This window comes from Lagopus muta, chromosome 13, assembly GCF_023343835.1.
Source record: "Lagopus muta isolate bLagMut1 chromosome 13, bLagMut1 primary, whole genome shotgun sequence".
Classification (NCBI taxonomy): Eukaryota; Metazoa; Chordata; class Aves; order Galliformes; family Phasianidae; genus Lagopus; species Lagopus muta.
The window spans coordinates 2,256,152-2,275,646 of NC_064445.1; the positions used below are offsets into that span (position 1 = coordinate 2,256,152).

The window sequence follows — 19,495 nt, forward strand, 5'->3', positions numbered from 1 at the left end:
TGCAGAATCCAGCTCCCTTTTCCTCTTCAGCTTTTATCTTTTCGTGGAGACAGAGTGCATCATTAGCTGATATGAATGTAAATGCTTTCTTGCCTCACCTTTCTTGGCCTCTCTGCCTGGCGGTGCTGCTGGCTTCAGAGCTGGGCTGTGGCTTTGGCCGTCTGCTGGTAGCAGCGAGCATCGCACCTCCCTGCGTGGATGCCGTGCACAGCCACACTGCTCCTTCCTCCCGACTGCATTGCATGCTCATGCCTACTTCACTGCGTTCTCCCTCTTATGGCTGCTTTTAACATCGTGGGCTTTTCCACTTTCTGCCACCGTCCAAAATTTCCCCCAGCTCTGGCTTAGTCTTTTCTCGCTGTTCCCTGTCTGAGCATTCACCCACACAGTTATGGGGCTGCATCATAGCTGCAGTTTAGTTAGGACATTGTTTAGGTCTGTCCTCTGACAAAATTCCTGTGTCTTGCCACTCTCTGTCTTGTTCAAGACTCAGACTACAGAGATACAGAGAAGTGATTTCTGCCTCTGTTTCAAGAGAAAAGATATTTGGGAAGATAGGTAAAGAGCTAAGAGATGAGGAGAAAGGAGAGGCCACATGGTTTGAGTCTGGTGAAACACAGCAGAAGGCAGGGATCGGGTTGTTATGCGCCACAGAACGGCTGTGAGAAACCTCCTGAACTGGTGCTCCAAGTAATTTCTGGTATCCCACTGTGTCCTTCCTCATAAGCAAGGCTGTTTGCCACGCCGTGCTGAGGGATGCGGATGGTAGAGAGAGTTCTGAAAGACTGGCTTTGCTGAACTGCTGTGTCTTGCTGCTGCTTTTTGGCTTCAGAGTTTTGTAACCTCACAAGAGCTGTGATTGATTTGCTGGTGTCCTGGGTATTGCAGGCAATCCTGCCAGGCCTTGGTTTACTCCAGCAACGTTCAGAAGAGCAGGCAACTCATGCGCCGTTAGATTGGTTTTCATTAACTTGCAAATCTCTCTCTCGTTTCCAGTTGTCATCATCTAAATGGATTCTAGTGAAATTTCGGGGTCTCTGGACCCCCTGTCTCTGCCTGACAAGCCACTTATTGGTGATCTTCCTGCTGACATGGAGTTTGGGGAGGATCTCCTGGGCTCCCAGACGGCTTCTACCCAGGAAGCTTCAGTTCTTCGGCCCCCAGACTGGGATCAGTCCAAGCAAATGACTGCAGACGGGGACTCAGGCCTTCAGGAGGAAGGAGACAGCCTGTCTGAGCAACACAAATCAAATGACCTCAGTCTAGATAAACCCAGTACTGTGTTGGACGTCCTGGAGAAACCTGATGTGTTAGATGACTTGGATGGAACTGCTGGCTCGGTGGAGCTAAATAAATCAGAGGATCTGGATGAGCTGTGTAAGGCACAGCCTTCCCTGGATGGGGAGGGTGGGATGGGGGACTCCTCTGCCATCTCTAAAGAAGCCCTCGTTCCAGAAACACAGAAAGAAGGGGAAGATGGGCCAAAAACTAATTCTGGGGACCTGAAGGAAGATGGTGCTGCTGCTATTCCTGCACTGTCTGATGAAAGCGGCCCCGAATCACCGCCACAGCCTGCTCCTGACTCTGGAGACCTCAGCAGTGCCCCAGCCACAGAAGAAACCACAGCACAACCCTCGAGTCCGCCGGGAGCCCCTCCACAACTCAGCCTTAAGCAGCCAAAAAAGACAAGGTTGAAGGCACCGAGGAAAAGCTCACCTGTGCAGAGGGAAGGACTGCCGGGGGACGCAGAGGTGGAGCTGAGCCCAGACAGCAGTATGGCAGCTCTGCCTTCTGAGCCCGCACAGGAAAAGAAAGCAGAGGAATGGAATGACGATGGGAACAACTCACTGAGAGAAAGCACTGGACTGAGGGCAGAGGAAGCTGCGTTACCAGCAGGTAGGTTGTTGTTTCTGCAGGACTTGGCTTCCTCGTGCTCAGAAGGCTGCTGGACTGCACTCCTCTGAAGTTGGAGAGTGCTCTGAGCTCCAGCTTTTCTGTCTTCCTTTACCTTGGAAATCAGTGATGTTACTGACGGACTAAATATGGGAAAAGTGTCTCACTGATCTGGATTAATGTTCTGGAAGCTGTTCTTTTGGTGTGCACAAGCTCTCACTCTGGTTTTCCTAGCTTTAACTTTGATTTTTAGTGCTTGTGTTAGCTAGGAGCTTCTCTGATAAAGCTGCTGCAGCACATCTTTCTCCTCGTCCTTGGGGTCTTTTTTGGAGATGAGGATTTCCAGTAGGTGAAGTCCCACTGTCCAAGCTGGCCATCCTCAGGATGTGTTCAGTCCCCACAGTCATGCACTTGGAGGCAGCTGCCCAGCCTTTCCCACATGCAGGAAGGTCTCTCCTGTAAGGACTTCTGCCAGACCACATGTATTTATCTATACCTGCAAGTGGTGGGTTTAGGAGCTTTCCTGTGTCTGAACCCCCCCAGAATAGCTGGCTCTGTCTGAGGCTATATATGCAGACTGACCCAGAGGAGGGCTGCATTTGAACAACATCAGTTCTCTTCTGTTGGACAAAAGCAAGATATCAGATTAAAGTTTCTTCTGTGCTTCTGTTGCAGAAGGCCTGTCTCAGAAGGGAAATGTGCCCCAAACTGAGAAGGTGAGGAGAATACAGTCAAGTACGTATGCTGTGGGAACACTGAGGGTGGCTGACTGTTGCCAGACTCATTGAGAGACACTGACTGTCTCATCAGCCCTGTGGGAGGGAGTTTGCATGTCTGCAGTGATGGAGTGATCCCTGAGTACTGCCACAGTGCTGCACATGTGGCTTCAGTGTGTCTGTCCCTGCCACCCCCAGGTGGAACACCATTCCCATAAGGCTGCTTTCCCCTCTCTCCCCCACGTGGCCAACTCTTGTCAGATATCTATGGAGTTTTGCCCTTTTTCAGCCTAGTTAGTGGGAATTTAAAGTTCAGAAATTGAAACTGCACAGTGATCTGGGATATTTATCCATTGTTGTCCTAGCAGATGGTTAGTCTCAAAATGTCCTGAATCTCTTCTAGGAGAAAAGAAGTGAACGAGCCAGAAGATCAGAAAGCACCAGGCCTGAAACTGTGAACTCTGCTGAGAGCAGTGAGTAATCAGCATCAGCCATCACCCTTGTTCAGCCCTAGAGCAGGACCTGGACCCAGTGCAGGCAGGCAGTTTGTGTTGTGAACAGGGAGTAAGGACCTCGGGGCTTTCATTTAGATGTTCCTGTTACATAGTGCAGATCCCTTCACCTCTAGAGTTTCCATTTCAGGATACTTGCCTTTCTCAGGGTAGGGGAGGGGAGAGTTGCAGTATTTTTGTAGTGGTTTATAGACAATAAGCACCAACTAATGATAGGATGGAACGCCAGGGATGTTTCCAGGAAGCGCGTCTTCCATTTCCTCAGCCAGAACCCTTCTTCCTCTGCCTCTGTGCCATCAAGCTGTCTGAAGGAAGGTTGCATTTTGGGGGCTTACCTGTAGAAATGCAGGAAATCTCTGTCCTCCGTTATGTCGAGTGTTGCACTGATATTTTCTTACATTTTACTGTTGGTCAGTCGTTGTCTGTCTGTGCTGGAGAGGTGGCTGGTATCCAGCTTGTTCCCTTCAATGTTTACTGGTTCTTATAGGGTTTTTGTTGTCGTGTTTACACTTCAGGCATCTGTTCCACCTTATAACTTTTCCTAGAGAGGAACTTAAGACCAATTTGCTTAAGGACCTTTCAGCTCATCTCCAATTCCAGCAGAGTATCTTTTCAGGGTCTCTTTATCATTCTGCTTAGGGAGGTACAAAGCATTTAAACAAACTGCAGAAAGATGCCCCCAGACGGCCCCAGCATCCCTCTAAGGACACAACTTTCAGTTCCTAACGGAGAATCTCTTCGCTGTTTGCAGTTCCGGTCTCTGACGAGGATTCCGATGCCATGGTGGATGATCCCAACGATGAGGATTTTGTTCCTTTCCGCACCCGCCGCTCGACTCGCATGTCGCTGCGCGCTCAGACGGCTCAGAGAGCTGCCCGTTCCGTCGCTAAGATGACGTGTGCCAACTGCCGGACCCCGCTGCAGAAGGGCCAGACGGCCTACCAGCGGAAAGGACTGCCCCAGCTCTTTTGCTCCAGCTCCTGTCTCACCACCTTCTCGAGGAGACCGCACGGCAAGAAGATTTGCACCTTCTGTAAAAAGTGTGTCATCGTTCCCCTCTCCTCAGTGATTCTGTGCTCGTCGCCCCACGCGTTTTCCCCACGGCTCTGTGACTCCCATGTTTCCTTTGTCACCTGGGTCACTCTGCCAGCTGTCACCCCGTGTCTTCTTCGTGCATTTCCTCCTCCCTCCACTCCCTTTATGTTACTTACTGTCTCTCCCTGCTTGGCTTAATTCCCCTTATCCCTGTCTGCTCTCAAAACAGACTCTTGCATGTTTCAGGCACCACCCCTCTGGGCTGGGACAGAGGCTCATGTGGAACGATTCCCTTGGGATAACAGAAATTTCCCTCACTGCAGTTTTCTTAGTGGCAGGACTGGTGTGTTCTTGTGCTAACAAGTCTCCTTTTGATCCCCAGAGAGATCTGGAATACCAGGGATTCTGTGGTTGCCCAGATTGGTTCAGGTGGCTCTTTCCATGAGTTCTGCACCTCCGTCTGCCTCTCCCTCTATGAGGCCCAGCAACAGAGACCAGCACCTCAGTTTGCAGACCCCTCAGACACCATCCGTTGCAGTGTCTGCCATAAACCTGGTGAGGTAAGCAAATCTCTTGTCTTTCTCTTGTCCTGGATCTGGTTATTGTGACCTCCAGCCCTCAGCCCTACCTGGTACCATCACTGCACATTTGCTGGGTTCTCCTATGGTGTGCAGCCTTAGCTCCAGAGCTGCCTTGGACTCCCTCCCACACTTTTCCTTCTTACTGTGAGGCAGCTCTTATTCCCAGAAATAAGGCTTCTGCTTCTCCCCACCCTGCAGATCGTTGCTTTCTGCCACTCCGCTCTCCCAGTTGCTCTGCTGGCTTTTGGCTGGAGGCCAGCCTGAGTCCCCAGCAGCTCCCAGTGTGGCACTTGTCACAGTTTTAGCGTGACAGCCCGTTCTCCCAGGGGTTTTGATAGCAGGGTGCCTGTGTGGGAGAGAGGCCCACGGTGTTCTGTGAGAGTGACAGCAATATTGTTTCTTCAGGTCCAGCATGAGGTCAGCAATGGGAATGTAGTTCACCGCATTTGCAGTGACGCCTGCTTCACCAAGTTCCGAGCCACCAAGGGGCTGAAAACCAACTGTTGTGACTACTGTGGACTTTATATATACAATAAGGGCATGCCCGTGGAGTACCTCTTCCATGAAGGCCAGCAAAAGCGCTTCTGCAACTCTAGCTGTCTCAACAGTTACAAGAAGGTGTGTGGAGTCAGCTGCTGGGGGTTGCAGAAGGGGGGCTCCTCTTTGGGCACTCAGCTCCTTTCTTCGGTTTGGCACAGAACGTTTTATGCAGTAGCAGGCAGCTTGAACCTCCTTGGCCTTCTATTGCTGACAAAATATCTTAAGAGTCTGCTGTGAAGAAACTTTGAAACAGAACTTAGTTATACTGGTTGGGGTCCATCTTGGACCCAAGCACAGGTTGAACACTCAGACACAGCTGGACAGGGCAGTTCCACAGGTAGATGCAGCTAGCATGCTTAGTTGTATCTGTAGCCAGAGTAAACTTCACTTAACTGCCCTGATGGGACTTCCAAGTCTTGTATTCCTTCCAGAGTACCCTTGAAGTGAGAAGAAGGGGTGCCAAAGGCAGGTTTTTTGATTACAACCTGAACCTACAGATTGCGAGCCTTGCTCCTCACATCAGGTCTTTCCTGCAGGAGAGCTGCTCTGTGGTGGATGCAGTGGTGGGATGGAGCATGAGGATAGGACCTGGTGTTCTGTGTAAGGTTCCCTGACAGCTCTGTTCTGCTCTGTGTTTGCAGAAGAACACCCGAGTCTACCCTTGCATGTGGTGCAAGACGCTGTGCAAAAACTTTGACATGCTGCCCAATGTGGATCGCAGTGGCAAGATGGGACTGTTCTGCTCCATTTGCTGCACTACCTCCCACAAAGTGAAGCAGTCAGGCTTGGTTGGTAAGGACCCTCATACAGTGATTTCGTCACCTCTCTACTCAACTCCTTTCTTTGTACTTGTTATTGCTTCTGGATAAGACTGGAAGGAATGTGGGAAGGTGTCTGGGGAGGAGTCCAGGGTGATAAATGAAAGAGATGTGGAGAGAGAGGTACTCATTGCAACATGTAGCCATCGTGGTGCTGAGGGGTAGTGTCTGTTGCTGTTCCTAAGGATGCAGGAGGCAGTCGTAGTACCGCCCTGTGCTGTCATTGTCCTCCCCATTACGTAGATTACCACTGTGTTCAGGAGTGGGTATGGTCTCTGATGACTGATGCAAGTAGTGCAAGCTGTTTTGTCCAAATTTCCATATAGCCAGTATCACTTATTTGAACCAGTCTGCTTTCCATCCATGTTTAACATTTCTGTCCTAGCAGAATCTGGTGCTCTTAGTTTCCTGGTGTTCTTGTCCCTTCGTTTTCTGTAATAACTTGACTGAGGATGAGTGAGTAGATTGCATGCCATCCTCAGAGTCTAGACCCGTGTCCTGTGCTGCTGCCCTCACCAATTCCTATCTGTTTCATCAGGTCCCCCTAGACCCTGCAGCTTCTGCAGAAAGAGTTTATCTGAACCCTGCTATTACAACAAGACAGACCGGGTTGTCTACCAATTCTGCAGCCCCAGCTGCTGGACCAAATTCCAGGTACTGAAAAATCCTTCATGCTGGGCTGGGCCCTAGAGCTCCTGCCTCTTTTCACACGTAGCAGAGGCTGCAGCTTCTTCAGGCTCCTCAGGGAGTGTCTGTAAGAAAATCTCTACTGGAGCACAGGCATTCCGATGGCTGCAGTTGCTTAATTCCTTGGTCTTGGCCCCACCTTCCCCTCACTTCATTTGGAATAAGACTGGCTGTAATTCTCTCCAGTCTATCAGGTTATGCCACGTAGGAGTACAGCACAGAGCTGCATTGCATGAGTAGTTTGGAGCATAGCGGCCTTACAGGTGTGCTGCAAGTAAGCTAGCAAAGCACCGTGGGCACCTGCTAGAATGGAAAGAGGCAGAGCTGCTCTCTGAGCCAGGGATCACCAAGAAACAGAAGTCTTCTAGGTCATGTTGTCTGAAATTTACATCCAGCAGACTTGGATACCTCAACTCTAATTGTCCTCAAAGGCTTGACTGATGATGTTGAGTTTTCTGGTGTTGAGTTTGGGTATGCATTAAATGTTCATAGTATTCAAAGGCAACTGGAAGAATGTTCATTTTGTACAGTTGTCAAAACACAAAGAAACAGCCAGGAAGACCTGGGAAACTTAGGCCAGGATGTGCCTTGGGCAACTGGGAAAACTTAGAGAATCTAGAGAAGGAAAGTTATTTTCTGGCAGTTGCAGTGTCTGTCTGTTTGTTACTGTTTTCTTTTTCTATTCCTTTTTTTTATCATGGTGTAATAGTTTGCTAAGATCACGTGCTGTGTGGCTGGAGGGTAGCTGACGTCTCTTTACAGCTGTAGACTTCATAAAATGTAGGAGTTATTGCCATGTAAAGTCAGCATTGTAACATGGCATTAAAGCCGTGCATAACCTGGATCGGGATCCAGCTTACTGACAGATCTCAGAACACACTTGGTAAAGAAAGAGCATTGAAAGGAGTGCTTCAAGATGGCTTCTCAGGGATCAGTGTTAAGCCCAAGGAGTCAAACATCTTCATCAGTCATCTGGAAATAAAGTCAAAGTAAGCGTACTAAAATTTTGCAGATGAAACAAAAACTGGTGAAGTGTTAAGTGATGCTGAAGCCAAGGCAGTCATACACAGCAAAGCAGTTGAATTCCTTGGCAAGGTTGGATCCTCCTAATGTGTACTTACAGTTCAGTGCAAGATCAGCCTTACTCAGGTAATGCTGGATGTGAATCCTGGAAAGTAAGGATTTAGAAAAAAACCTCTTGATTGCATCAGATTGGCCATTAAGCACGAGTGCCTCTGTTTACAGCTACGAGAAGAAGGATTCTGTTATTGTAAAAACAGGCAGAAGAGCAGGAAGCGAGAAGTTAGGGGCCTAGGAAGCAAAAGATCTACCTAGAATACTGCACAGGTAGGAAGGACATTCATCCAATGCCCAATTGCTATTAATGTTGAAGAAAAATAGCAAGTATGCTGAAGAAAAGCTGCAAAATTGCACAGAACCTCAAAAAAAAAATGGCACTGACAGAGCACCTTATCTGAGATCATCAGAATGAAAACCTGAAGATGACTTTATTAATGAAGATATCCCTGTGGACAAGACACCAAGTATTAAATGGCTCTTTAATCTAGCAGAGGAATGTGGGATGAGAATGGCTGCTTGAATTCGGAAGTTACATTACCCTGAAAATAGAAACCAGGCTTCAAGGTCCTTTAGAGAAAGTCTCAGAAGAGGTAGCAGAGCCACCATCTCTGAACGTGCTCCAGTGCAGAAGGGCGGGAGCCTGAAAATGCCCTCTGGAGAACTGGACCCAGTACATTGGAAGCAAAGTGGAGTTACTGAAGAATCTGTTCTCCAGGAGCTTGAGATGTGATCTGATGGACTGACTGTGAGTCACTGCCAGTGGCAGCCAGCGCAGGTCTGAGCAAGGGCAGATGGACTGCGGTGGTCAGTGGAGCAGGCGGGACGACTGGTGGCAGTGCAGAGCGGGTGCTTGCTGCCCTCTGCGTGCCCCTCTCTCCATGAGGTGTCTTTGTCTTCTACAGCACACCAGCCCGGAAGGTGGGATCCACCTGAACTGCCATTACTGCCACAACCTTTTCACCGGGAAGCCAGAGATCCTAGACTGGCAGGTGAGGACTTTTCCCAGGGGGATGTGGAGGCTGAGGTCAACCCCTGCAAGGACCACAGAGCTCTTCCTCTCCCTGCTCCAAGGAGAGTCCTTTCTGAGCCATTGCTCTGAATGCCTTGGCTATAGAGACGTGCCTGGAGATGCGCCTGAATGCTGCTGTGCTGATGTTCAGCAGCAGGTCAGAAGGGTGGGAGGAGACCTCCTCTGCTAAACCCTGCCAGGGGAGCTGGGGACTTGTCTCAGACCCGTAGTCTTGCTTCCCTGGGAAGTGTGGGGACCTCCTGCCAGCCAGCTTGACCTGGTGGTGGTCTTTTTGGCAGGACAAGATGTATCAGTTCTGCTGCAAGGATTGCTGTGAGGACTTCAAGCGGCTACGTGGGGTAGTGTCTCAGTGTGAGCACTGCAAGCAGGAGAAGCTGCTGCATGAGAAGATCCGCTTCTCAGGGGTGGAGAAGAACTTCTGCAGCGAAGGTACTTGGGGAAGGCACGGGAGAGGCAGATCCCCCATGCCAGCCCTTGCTGGGGGAGGAGAAGAGAGCATGGAGTGGAACAGAGGGGAGACTGTCTAGCCAGGCCCTGGGGCGAGAGCCTCACCATGCAGTGAAGGGAGGACTGTCAGTGGGGATGGCTTGCTGTCCAGCCAGGCCCTAGGGCAAGATCTTTACCGTTCATTGTGTCCTTGGGGAGGGCTTTCTCACAGCTTTTCTCTCTCTGGGGGCTGGGGAGACAGCAGGTGGCAGCTCCGCTCCTCCTGTCATCATGCACTTCTACGCTCTTGCGTCTGGGCTGGCCTGACCTGGCCTTGCCCTGCCTGCTGGGTTCCTGCACACAGGAGGTTGGAGTCAGACTCTTCCTAGAAGCATGGAGGTGAGAGATGGCAAGTCCCCATGAGGTCCCATCTTATCCCAGCCCCAGGGGCCAGTGCTGGATTGTTCCCTACAGTGTGTTGCGTGTGCTCTGTTGTCTCCGCAGACCTGGATTCTGGTCATGTTTGGGTCAGGGAGGCCCCCAGTTCATCCTGGGAAGGTTTCACTCCTATTGTTTCTCCGCAGGGTGTGTGCTTCTTTACAAACAGGATTTCACCAAGAACCTGGGCCTGTGCTGCATCACCTGCACCTACTGTTCTCAGACCTGCCAGCGGGCGGTCACCGAGCAGCTGGAGGGCAGCACCTGGGACTTCTGTAGTGAAGACTGCAAAAGCAAATACTTGCTCTGGTACTTCAAGGTCAGTATTGGCACTGGCAGCTTGTGCTAAGTGCTGTGGTGGGCACGGCACCCAGATAAGTGGGCATTGCACTGAGGAAGCTCGCACTGCTGGAGTCTGGCTGGCACTGCTGCGGAGAACCTGGCACTGCTGGAGTCCTGCCTGGCAATGACGGGACACTGCTACGGGGAAGCTCACGTAGCTGGAGTCCCCAGCTGATCCTGCCAGAGCACTGCACTGAGGAAGCTCACAGTGCTGGATCCGCGGCTAGTGCTGCAGTGAGAAGTTCGCACCGCTGGAGACCCCGGCTGGCACTGGCAGGGCACTGCTGTGGGGAAGCTCACAGCACCTTGCCATGTGCACCTTTCACTGGAGAGTTGTGTTGCACTCGGAGGGGGTGTGGTTAGTTACTCGTTGTTTCTCTCCTGCTGATGCGGGCTTTAGGCAGCTCGGTGCCATGCCTGCAAGCGTCAGGGGAAGCTGCTGGAAACCATCCACTGGCGAGGGCAAATCAAACACTTCTGCAACCAGCAGTGTCTGCTGCGATTTTACAATCAACAGAACCAGCCCAACCTGGACACGCAGAAGGGGCCCGAGAGCCTGCTGAACAGTGAGTAGGAGGGAGGGAGGGGACCTGCATAGCTCAGTCTGAGAGACACAGGGAAGACTGACCAGCAAGGGGTGGAAGCTTCCTGCCTGGGACTGGATGAGACGCTAGGGAACAATCCTGCACTGGCCCTTGGGGGGGAAAGGACGGAGTGGGACCTAATGGGGCTTCTCCATCTCTAACGTCTATGGTTCTATGACACACAGGGCCCAGACGGGAGGAGCCGGTGCCAGCGTGCTGCCTGTAGCTCACACTCTTAGCGAGGATACTCAGGGATTTAATGGGCGATTCCATCCTCATGTTGCCAGCGGAGAGCTCGATATGCAGGGTTAGGGGACAGCGTGGCTTGGCATGATAATCCACCTGCAGCCCCACACCACCTCCGAGCTGTGACCTTCTCAGATCTCATAAGCTAATCAGGATTGGGCCAGGTCAGTGCTTGGATGGGAAGCATTCAAGGAAAACACAGGGTGCTGCAGGAAGTGGTGCTGGTGATGCTGTAGGTGGGCTCTCCTCAGCCAGAGCTGAACCTAGACCGATCTTGAGGGAGCGCAGAGCCGCTGGAGGCACTCTGTCTTGTGAAGTTAGATTGGAGTCCTACCTAAAGGTTGCTGCAGCTTTGGGGAATTGCCAACCCCTGTCCCGGATAACCCCATTCTGCATCCGTGGAGTTCCAGCTGGAGAGGAGATTTTCACTGCCTGTTGCCTCATTTCCTATCGTTAACTTGAGCCAATTGCTCACAGAAGATTGCAAAGTGCTTTGGGGTCCCTCAGGATGGAAGGTGCTCATAGTGACAGTGACAAGACATCGCATGGCCCTTGGACACTCGTGTAGTTTCATTCTGCTTGGTCTTTCAGAGGCCACGATCTTCTAGGTAATCTGTTTGATCTAGTTAACAGAATGCCTGCAGTTTGTGATGTGACTTCCTTCAGTTCATCAGGCTTCAACTGTTACCAGTATTGCAGGCTCAGGGCTTTGCAGTCCCCTGGGATTTCACGAGGTGTAAAACCCTGACTAGGGTGCACTGAGGAGGGGAAACCAAGAGGAGGACCTTCCCTTGAGAGACCTCATTCTCCATCTTCAGGTTCTTCTTGAGGCCTCTCTTCTGACAGCAGTTGGCAAATCGCAAGATGGGGGAAACCCTGGATGTCAGAACTGCTTCGAGAGCAAAGCAGAGCTGCTCTGCCAGGAGCAGACAGTTCCTCCAGCCAGGGGAGTCCCAACCTGTCTTCCAGGAGCCACGCTCTGTAAAGCACTGTGTGAGGTGACAGCTCAAGTGGCAACAACTGAGGTCACCTGGACAAAAACTGATGGTTTCAGCTGGCACTGGGGTGTCCAGAGAAAGACTGCTTGATGGGGCACTGTCCTGCTGCCCCGGTGGAGGAGGAGGCATTGAGCTTACCATCTCTTGTAGCTCACCGCGTGATTTTACAGCCTTAGCCTTGCTGTTTGATTTGTCCCCTGCTTTCAAGGCATCTTACCTGTGAGGCATCAGTAACACTGCTGTGGGAACACAGGCACAGCAAGCAAGCCACTGCCTGCCAAGGGAAGCATCTAGTTCATGCCATTTGGCCCTTGCCTCTTGGAGACATGGACCACAAGACTCTTGAGTACCCTCTCCACCTCCACCAATTGCCAGGACCTGACCACCACCCTCCATCACGTCTCTAGAGGCCCCCAGGAACTTTGCTGTTGAGCACTTGGTGCACTGCCCTTCCCCGTACTGCCTTTCTGTGCGCCTGTGAGGCAGAGGACGCAGGGCAAGCAAGGAAATGCCCTTTGGTAGCACTGAGTGCTCGGCTGAGCACAATCCAGGCTTGGTAAAAGCCAAAGTGCAAGTGCTGCTGGTGGCACTGAGTCTTCTATGTTCTTGTATGCCTGTCCTCTGCCAGCTGTGGGAAAGGTATGGACAGCTTTGTCCTGGGGCTGCGGTGTACTGGTCAGTTTGCACTGGAAGGCACTGGTGCTGGAGCCAGAGCTGCTATGTGCTTACACAGAGCTTTCCAGCCCAGCAGGCTGGGCAGGGTGTTTCAGGAGGAGCAGCTTGTCAGTGCTGGTGAGGAACAGCTTCTGCTTGGTCCAGCCAGGGTCTTCTGTGCACCTGGCAGCAGTGTTGCAAGCTTGCAAGGGACTGCTTGGATTTTAGGCCCATCTTGGGCATTGCTGCTGACCGCTTGCTTTTTTTGCCTAAAACCATTAATTCCAGCAGTTCTGTCTGCCTGGTGATCCTCAGGGAGCTTACTAACAAAAAGAGTGGCCACTCCTTTGCTCAGAACAGTGTGTGTGGAACAAGTGATTGAGGAGCTCCTGCCACAGAACTGTGCCCAGAGGCTTCCAAAGGAAACTGGTTCTGTATAGGGTCGTCTAGCTGCAGAGGAAGTCATGCCTGGTGCAGTTTATCCATGGCAGCTCCTTGCTGCTGTTCTGAGAGTGAAGACCAAGCCTCAGCTTTCTTGAGAGCCTGGACGTGCAGCGTGTGGAGCTTTGTGGTGGGAGGGTTTTCTTGTTTCCCATAGAGCTAAATCTTCATCCTGTGGGACATTGACCTTTGCTTTGATTGTGTTATAGCAAAGACTCTGCTTTTGCTCTACTCCGCAGCTTGTCTTTCTCCATCCAAGCCATCCATGTTTCCCACCTCAACTTGCTGCCCATTCACTTTGGGAGGGTCATGGGGAACTCTTGGACCCACTGAGATGGTTGCACATCCCGTGGCCGAATGCCTCGCTGTAGGCTGGAGAGCTTCCTTGGATGGGAACTTAGCTGTGCCCTCTGTGGCAGTCACCAAACGGGCTTTGCTGCACCTCTGTTTGCTGAAGAGCAAAGCTCCTGGGATTCCTGGGAGCTGCACAGCTGCAAATACCTGTGTGTTGGTCCTTGGGGAGTCTGGATCTTGCCTGGGGGCCGATCTGTAGGAGGTGCAAGTGGAGCTGCTGCTCTGTGTGGGTGCTCTGACCTGCTGCTTTCCTTGCAGGTGCCTCCTTCACACGCGGCCCATGGTGGGTCAGTGCTGTAGAAGGCAGCTCTTTTTCTCAGCCACACAGGTAACCAGGGTTCACGGGAGGCTTGGATGAAGGTGCTCTTTTAGCTCAGCAGCCTTTGAGATGGGTGTGGGTGCTCTGCAAAGCAGGTGAGCTGGAATTATCATCTTAGCAAGGATGATACTGTCACCATCTGAGAGTAGTGTCTGCCAGGGACGCCTCTTATCTGCTGGCAATCCCTGCTCTTTTGCATCTCTAATGCTGGGCAAAGCCGTTTCTGTACTTTCTGGGATACCTTGTAACTGCTATTAGCTCTGTCACCTTCTTCCCAGGGATCTCGAAGCACTTTGCCAAGGTACTGTAGCAGGGAGATGGAGGCACAGGGAGGGGCCATGGCTCGGTACAGCAAGCCGGTAGGCAGAGCTGGGAATAGAGCCCTGGCATCCTCTCTCTACAAGGGGCTGGGATTTCTCCTGACCTGCTGTGATGGGGATGGGGTGGACCACAAGGGAACACAGATTGACACGGCAATGACTTGATTGTGGAGTTGTAGCATTTTCTAAGGTGCTAGGGCAAGAGATTTTTGGAATGACTGACTGTTCCTGGAGTGGCCAGGAGCAGTTTGTGGGGAGCCTGTCACTGCCCTCTGGCCTGTGGCTGCTGCCACCTCCAGTCCCAGCAGTGGGACCTGTTAGCCGAGGAGCTCTTGAACTAAGAGGCATCGCTTTCTCTTACAGGTCAGTCTTCAGAAACAAAACCACCCGCTTCTTCCCATCAGAAGGCAGAGACTAACACGGTAAGGCCTGCTGGAGATAGGAATTTGCTGGATAGCATGAGGGGGCTGCCCTCACTCAGGTCTGCAATTGTCTGTGGAGATCTAATTCTCCTGTTACCACTGTGTTTTAATGGTAGTGGCCTGGGCAGTGGGAGCTGATATGAGCTTCTGAGCAGGGCAACATCAGCACATCTCCTGAGAGGGGGATGGGTGACCGTTGCCCGGGAATGAAGCATGGACACCAGAGCAGTCTGTCGCTGTGTGCTGGCTCCACTTTGCACAGTGCTCACCTGTGCTTGGGCATAGCCACTGTCCCACTGCACTCCCTGCTGCTCACCAGTGCCAAACTTCCTGCTGACTGTAGAGATCCCATGTGGCTTTGTTCCCTGCCACCGTCAGCTTGGCAGCCCATTGGCCAGATGTAACTCTGGGAACATGTACATGTGTGCTGTGGGCTGCCAGGCTCCAGGAGGCTGTACCACTGGTTGAAAAGAGGCAGTGCTGCTGCTTTCAATGGACACCAACCTCCTGCTTTCTGCATTTCCTCAGTTGTCATCAAAGACCTCCTCAGCCCACATGTCTCCAGCCGCGCCGCCTCCCCCACCCCCTCCAGTTCCAGCCACCCCTCGGAAGAACAAAGCTGCCATGTGCAAACCACTGATGCAGAACCGGGGTGTTTCCTGCAAAGTAGAAATGAAGTCCAAAGGATGTCAGACAGGTAGGACAGTAAGACACAACTAACTGCAGGATTAAAGGGGCGTTTTGGAAAGGAAGATTGCCTGTCTCTACTCCAGACTGGATATGAATCCAGCTTGAAACACTCTATAGAACTGCTGAACGTTTGGCATCATGCTGAGGGAGTGTCAGGGGTGTGCGAGGCATGCACAGCCTTGGATGGAGGTTGGGAGTCCATTTCCATGAGCAACAAAAGGAGCACTGCAGCTTGAATCCACCTCTCTTACAGTATGTGAGGCAGCTCCTTTTCTTCCAGAGATCTTCAGCTTGCCTGAGGAGCTGTCTGTCCAGCAGGTTCCACTGTGAATGCTCTGTGAATGCACTGTGTCATTGCGTGCATGTATGCCTCTAGCATATACAAAGTAATTAGATCTCTCAGTAGGACCAAATAAGAGCAGGGCTTGCACCACTTGCTGAGGCAAGTTTCTCCTGCAGAACTAACTGGCTTGCTGCTGCTGCTTCAGCTCTGCCTGTAAGTCAGATGCTGATGTCTGGAGGGGCTGTGGTGCTGTGTGGTTGGCTGTGTGGGCATGGCTGTGCATAGCTAGGCTGGGTGGAGGAGCTGCTGGGAGCAAGGTCACTGATGTACTTTTGCTCTTGTCAGAGGCTGACTGGAAGCCCCAGGTGATTGTGTTGCCAATCCCAGTCCCGATCTTCGTGCCTGTGCCTATGCATATGTACTGCCAGAAAGTACCTGTGCCTTTCTCCATGCCTGTCCCGGTAAGCGACACACTTCACCTGCTTGTGTTCTCTGTCTCAGTCCTGCCTTGCTGTAGTTTTCCTGCTTCTCTGTCCTCTTCTGCTGCCTCTGCTTACCCAGCAGTTGGCTGAACCGGAACCCTGTGTGAGCACAGCACATCTGATCTCTGCCTGGTGTGCTGCTGTCAACAGGTGCCCGTGCCAATGTTTCTACCCACCACACTGGAGAGCGCGGATAAGATTGTGGAGACAATTGAGGAGCTGAAGGTGAAGATCCCCTCCAATCCTCTAGAGGCTGACATCCTGGCCATGGCGGAGATGATTGCAGAGGCTGAGGAACTGGACAAAGCCTCCTCGGACCTGTGCGGTAGGTTCTGCCGTGGCTCGGGCTGACCTGATGGCTGGCATTGCCAAGGTTTACCTGCTCCTGAAACTGGAACATCTGCCCGGATTGCAGCTCCTCCAAAGCCTTTGAGAAGGAGCAGAGTGGAGCAAGCCCTCAGCTGCTGCTGAGGAAGTACCAGGAGGGGAGAACTGCAGCAAGGAGCAGTGCCTGCCACCGTCTGCTTTGGGGTTGCCACTCTTGGCACACGTTCACTGATTTATTCACAAGGCTGTTCAGGCTCTTACCTAAAGTAGCTCCCCAGCCAGAAGGCTAACAGTCCTGACCTCACAGATCTTTTTAGCTGGGGGCTGCATTCCTCAAGCCCCAGTGACTGGGGCTGTGTCTGGGTGAGGACGGAGGTCGAGTTTCTTGCTGTGCAGGGAGAGCTGGGCGGCGCAGTTGTTGTGGTGCTGATGTGAGCACAGGACTGTGCCCTAGGGAGCCTGACTTCATTTTCCAGTTATCATGAGACAAAACAGTTTTTTGAAAGTTATGTTTCTCATCTGCTTTTGCATTGCAGACCTGGTGAGTAACCAGAGCGCAGAGGGTCTCCTGGAGGACTGTGATCTGTTTGGACCGGCAAGGGACGATGTGTTGGCTATGGCTGTCAAGATGGCAAACGTCCTCGATGAGCCAGGCCAGGACCTGGAGGCTGACTTCCCTAAGAGTAAGAGCTAGGTGAAGCAGGCATGTGGGGCTGCTCATGCTGCAGCAGGGTCCTGCTGCCCTCAGCCCACCTTTGCCAGCAGCATTAAGACCTGTGTGAACTTACCTCCCCATGCCCTCTGACTGACCCTGCTTGAGGCCAGGAGCTGAGGGTCTTGCAGATGACTGCTCGCAGCAGGGGTGAGACCACCACTTTTGAACAAGTCTGTGTTTTCTGACTAACTGACCTCCTGAGGATGTAGGTCTGCAGGAAAGGGAGAATGAGAAGCTGATTCTAACAGCACCAAGTGTAGGGCAAAGGTGATAGTGTGCTTACAGATAATGATTGCAGACGATCCAGCAAAGCCCAAGAGAGGCCTGGACAGTGCATGACATTTTGGGAAATGGCAGAATTGCTGTGTGTGTTTGTCAGAGGGCAGAAGGTTGGGAAGAAGGGGTGGACATGCTCAGCAGTGCTGAGGCAGTATAGTAGCAGCAGAAGACAGAGAATTGGGGTACTTGTGCCAGACTGTCACCACTGCTGGCCTGGAATGAAGGCATGAAAGATATTCCAGATGTTTGGTTCTGGTTTGCCTGAGAAATTTTGCAAGTCTGGCAGGTGATAGTGTTTCCTTTGTTGGGCTGTGGCTAAATGTTTGTGCCAGGCAGAAGAGGTGGGCACAGGGTTTTAAGGCTGCATGTTCCCTCTACAGCTGGCTGTAAGAACCAGACCAGAATGGCAACTTGCCTTAGACGCCTGCCTGTTTTCTCTGCTGGGGACAGGATGAGGTGTCTCAGCTGATCTCTTATTCCTGTGTTTCCTTTCAGATCCTCTATACATCAACCCCAGTGTAGATTTCCTCTTTGACTGTGGGCTGGTGGGCCCCGAAGATGTGTCCACAGAGCAAGAGCTGCCTCGTGCTGTCCGAAAGGTGAGCTGTTAGTGGGTGCTGCCTGCTCAAAGCCTTGTGGATTTGAAGTGGGAGTTGCCATCTGGGACACAGTCTGAGGTGAGGTGTGCTGGGGAGGCTGTACTCCCTCCCTTCGGAGCATACCTGGCCTGTGGGCCACTCTCTGAATGGAAATATGTTCCTGTTACTATGGAGCAGCCCTGAATGCAACATGCCGTGTGAGAGCTGGCCTCTTCCCTGCCTGTGGTCCTCATAACTAATGGATCTTGTTAGCTTGGCTGTCAGCAGAAGGATGCCTGCTGGCATTGGCACAGGCACACTGGGAGGGAACTAGCTGCCAGCAGGTCTGAGGAGCAGCTGGGAATCTTGCATCTGTCCCAGGTACATGCCTCATCTCACAGTACACCTCTCTGCAGGGGCAGAAGCGCCTGGTGCTCTCTGAAAGCTGTTCCCGGGACTCAATGAGCAGTCAGCCCAGCTGCACAGCACTGAACTACTCCTATGGTGTGAATGCCTGGAAGTCCTGGGTGCAAGCCAAATATGCAGGGGGAGAGACCAGCAAGGGAGAGGAGCTGCGCTTTGGTCGTAAGTGTCCTGTCTGTGTGGGGCAGAGTGGCAGGCACCTCCCAGCAGCTGATCCCAGCCCCTCGAGGTGCTTCTCGCCTTGCAGGATATTGTCTGAGGCTGCGGTGTTTGTTTCCACAGCCAAGCCCATTAGGATCAAAGAAGACATCCTGGCCTGCACAGCAGCTGAACTCAACTATGGCCTGGCTCAGTTTGTCAAGGAAATAACACGGCCCAATGGAGAGCGCTATGAACCAGACAGCATCTATTACCTTTGCCTTGGCATCCAGCAGGTGAGGGAAGGCTGCTTGTCCTCCCTTCCTTCGCAGCCAGACCTGGGGGTCACATCTGGTGAGGGGGTTTTCTTACCCTTTATTTTGCCTTCTGGAGACCTATGACAGCAGCCTACCTGGTTCGGTCTTCGTTCAGTGGGAGCTGACAGGCATTCCCTGTCCTTGCACCCAAGGAGCACATCCTAGAGGAAGGCTGAGTGAAGTCTCCAAATTCAGTCTCAGTCCCTTCTCATTCATCAACTCAGCTTTGTGATGTCGTGCAGTTTCTCACAGTTTTCAGGAGTAGGTGCTTATAGCTAAGCATCTGCTCTGCAACTCTGCCTGTGCAGTCCTGGGCTCTGTGTGTGTCCTGGCCTCTGTGTGTGTCCTGGCCTTTATGGGAAGGGTTTGCACCAGGTACCACTGTCTCTCTTGACTGTGTGTTCTGTTCTTTCTAGTACCTGCTTGAGAACAATCGTATGGTGAATATATTTACAGACCTTTACTACCTGACCTTCGTGCAGGAGCTGAACAAGTCCCTGAGTGGCTGGCAACCCACAGTCTTACCAAACAGTACGTGTCTCCATATTACCTTGACTTACCACACACATAACCCATTTATGCTTCTTTCCTTGGATCCTCCAGTCTGTTTGCATTCCTCCAGCCTCAGTCTTCTTTCTTGGCACAGGCAGTGCTGTTCCACTGCATTTTAGGGTCATCCTGACCCATACTGACAGCAGAGCCAATCTGGTTTATGCCTCAGCAACTTTGTTTCCCAGAGTCAGGCTGGCTGGGAGCAGAGTGTGGCTCATTTGTTTCTTGGAGCAGTTCTAACCTTTACAATAGTGAATTTCAGTGGTGTCCGAACC

The 19,495-nt window shown here is 51.9% G+C and overlaps 1 protein-coding gene across 5 annotated transcripts in view; it reads left to right on the plus strand.

Annotated features, from left to right (window-relative positions):
* ZMYM3 (zinc finger MYM-type containing 3) overlaps nucleotides 1-19,495 on the plus strand; it is a 30,105-nt gene that overhangs the window by 7,785 nt on the left and 2,825 nt on the right. For 4 of the 5 annotated variants that reach the window (XM_048959289.1, XM_048959285.1, XM_048959286.1 and 1 more), the window contains exons 2-22: nucleotides 997-1,896; nucleotides 2,569-2,609; nucleotides 3,013-3,082; nucleotides 3,873-4,161; nucleotides 4,539-4,716; nucleotides 5,143-5,355; nucleotides 5,919-6,069; nucleotides 6,634-6,749; nucleotides 8,765-8,851; nucleotides 9,171-9,321; nucleotides 9,903-10,075; nucleotides 10,499-10,664; nucleotides 14,378-14,436; nucleotides 14,965-15,133; nucleotides 15,755-15,870; nucleotides 16,042-16,216; nucleotides 16,755-16,901; nucleotides 17,708-17,811; nucleotides 18,207-18,375; nucleotides 18,496-18,647; nucleotides 19,085-19,199. In XM_048959289.1, the coding sequence (XP_048815246.1) occupies nucleotides 1,011-1,896; nucleotides 2,569-2,609; nucleotides 3,013-3,082; nucleotides 3,873-4,161; nucleotides 4,539-4,716; nucleotides 5,143-5,355; nucleotides 5,919-6,069; nucleotides 6,634-6,749; nucleotides 8,765-8,851; nucleotides 9,171-9,321; nucleotides 9,903-10,075; nucleotides 10,499-10,664; nucleotides 14,378-14,436; nucleotides 14,965-15,133; nucleotides 15,755-15,870; nucleotides 16,042-16,216; nucleotides 16,755-16,901; nucleotides 17,708-17,811; nucleotides 18,207-18,375; nucleotides 18,496-18,647; nucleotides 19,085-19,199 (3,727 nt within the window). In that variant the 5' untranslated portion in view covers nucleotides 997-1,010. The remainder of the gene's footprint in view (nucleotides 1-996; nucleotides 1,897-2,568; nucleotides 2,610-3,012; nucleotides 3,083-3,872; nucleotides 4,162-4,538; nucleotides 4,717-5,142; nucleotides 5,356-5,918; nucleotides 6,070-6,633; nucleotides 6,750-8,764; nucleotides 8,852-9,170; nucleotides 9,322-9,902; nucleotides 10,076-10,498; nucleotides 10,665-14,377; nucleotides 14,437-14,964; nucleotides 15,134-15,754; nucleotides 15,871-16,041; nucleotides 16,217-16,754; nucleotides 16,902-17,707; nucleotides 17,812-18,206; nucleotides 18,376-18,495; nucleotides 18,648-19,084; nucleotides 19,200-19,495) is intronic. The other variant, XM_048959290.1, reaches the window with a different exon arrangement.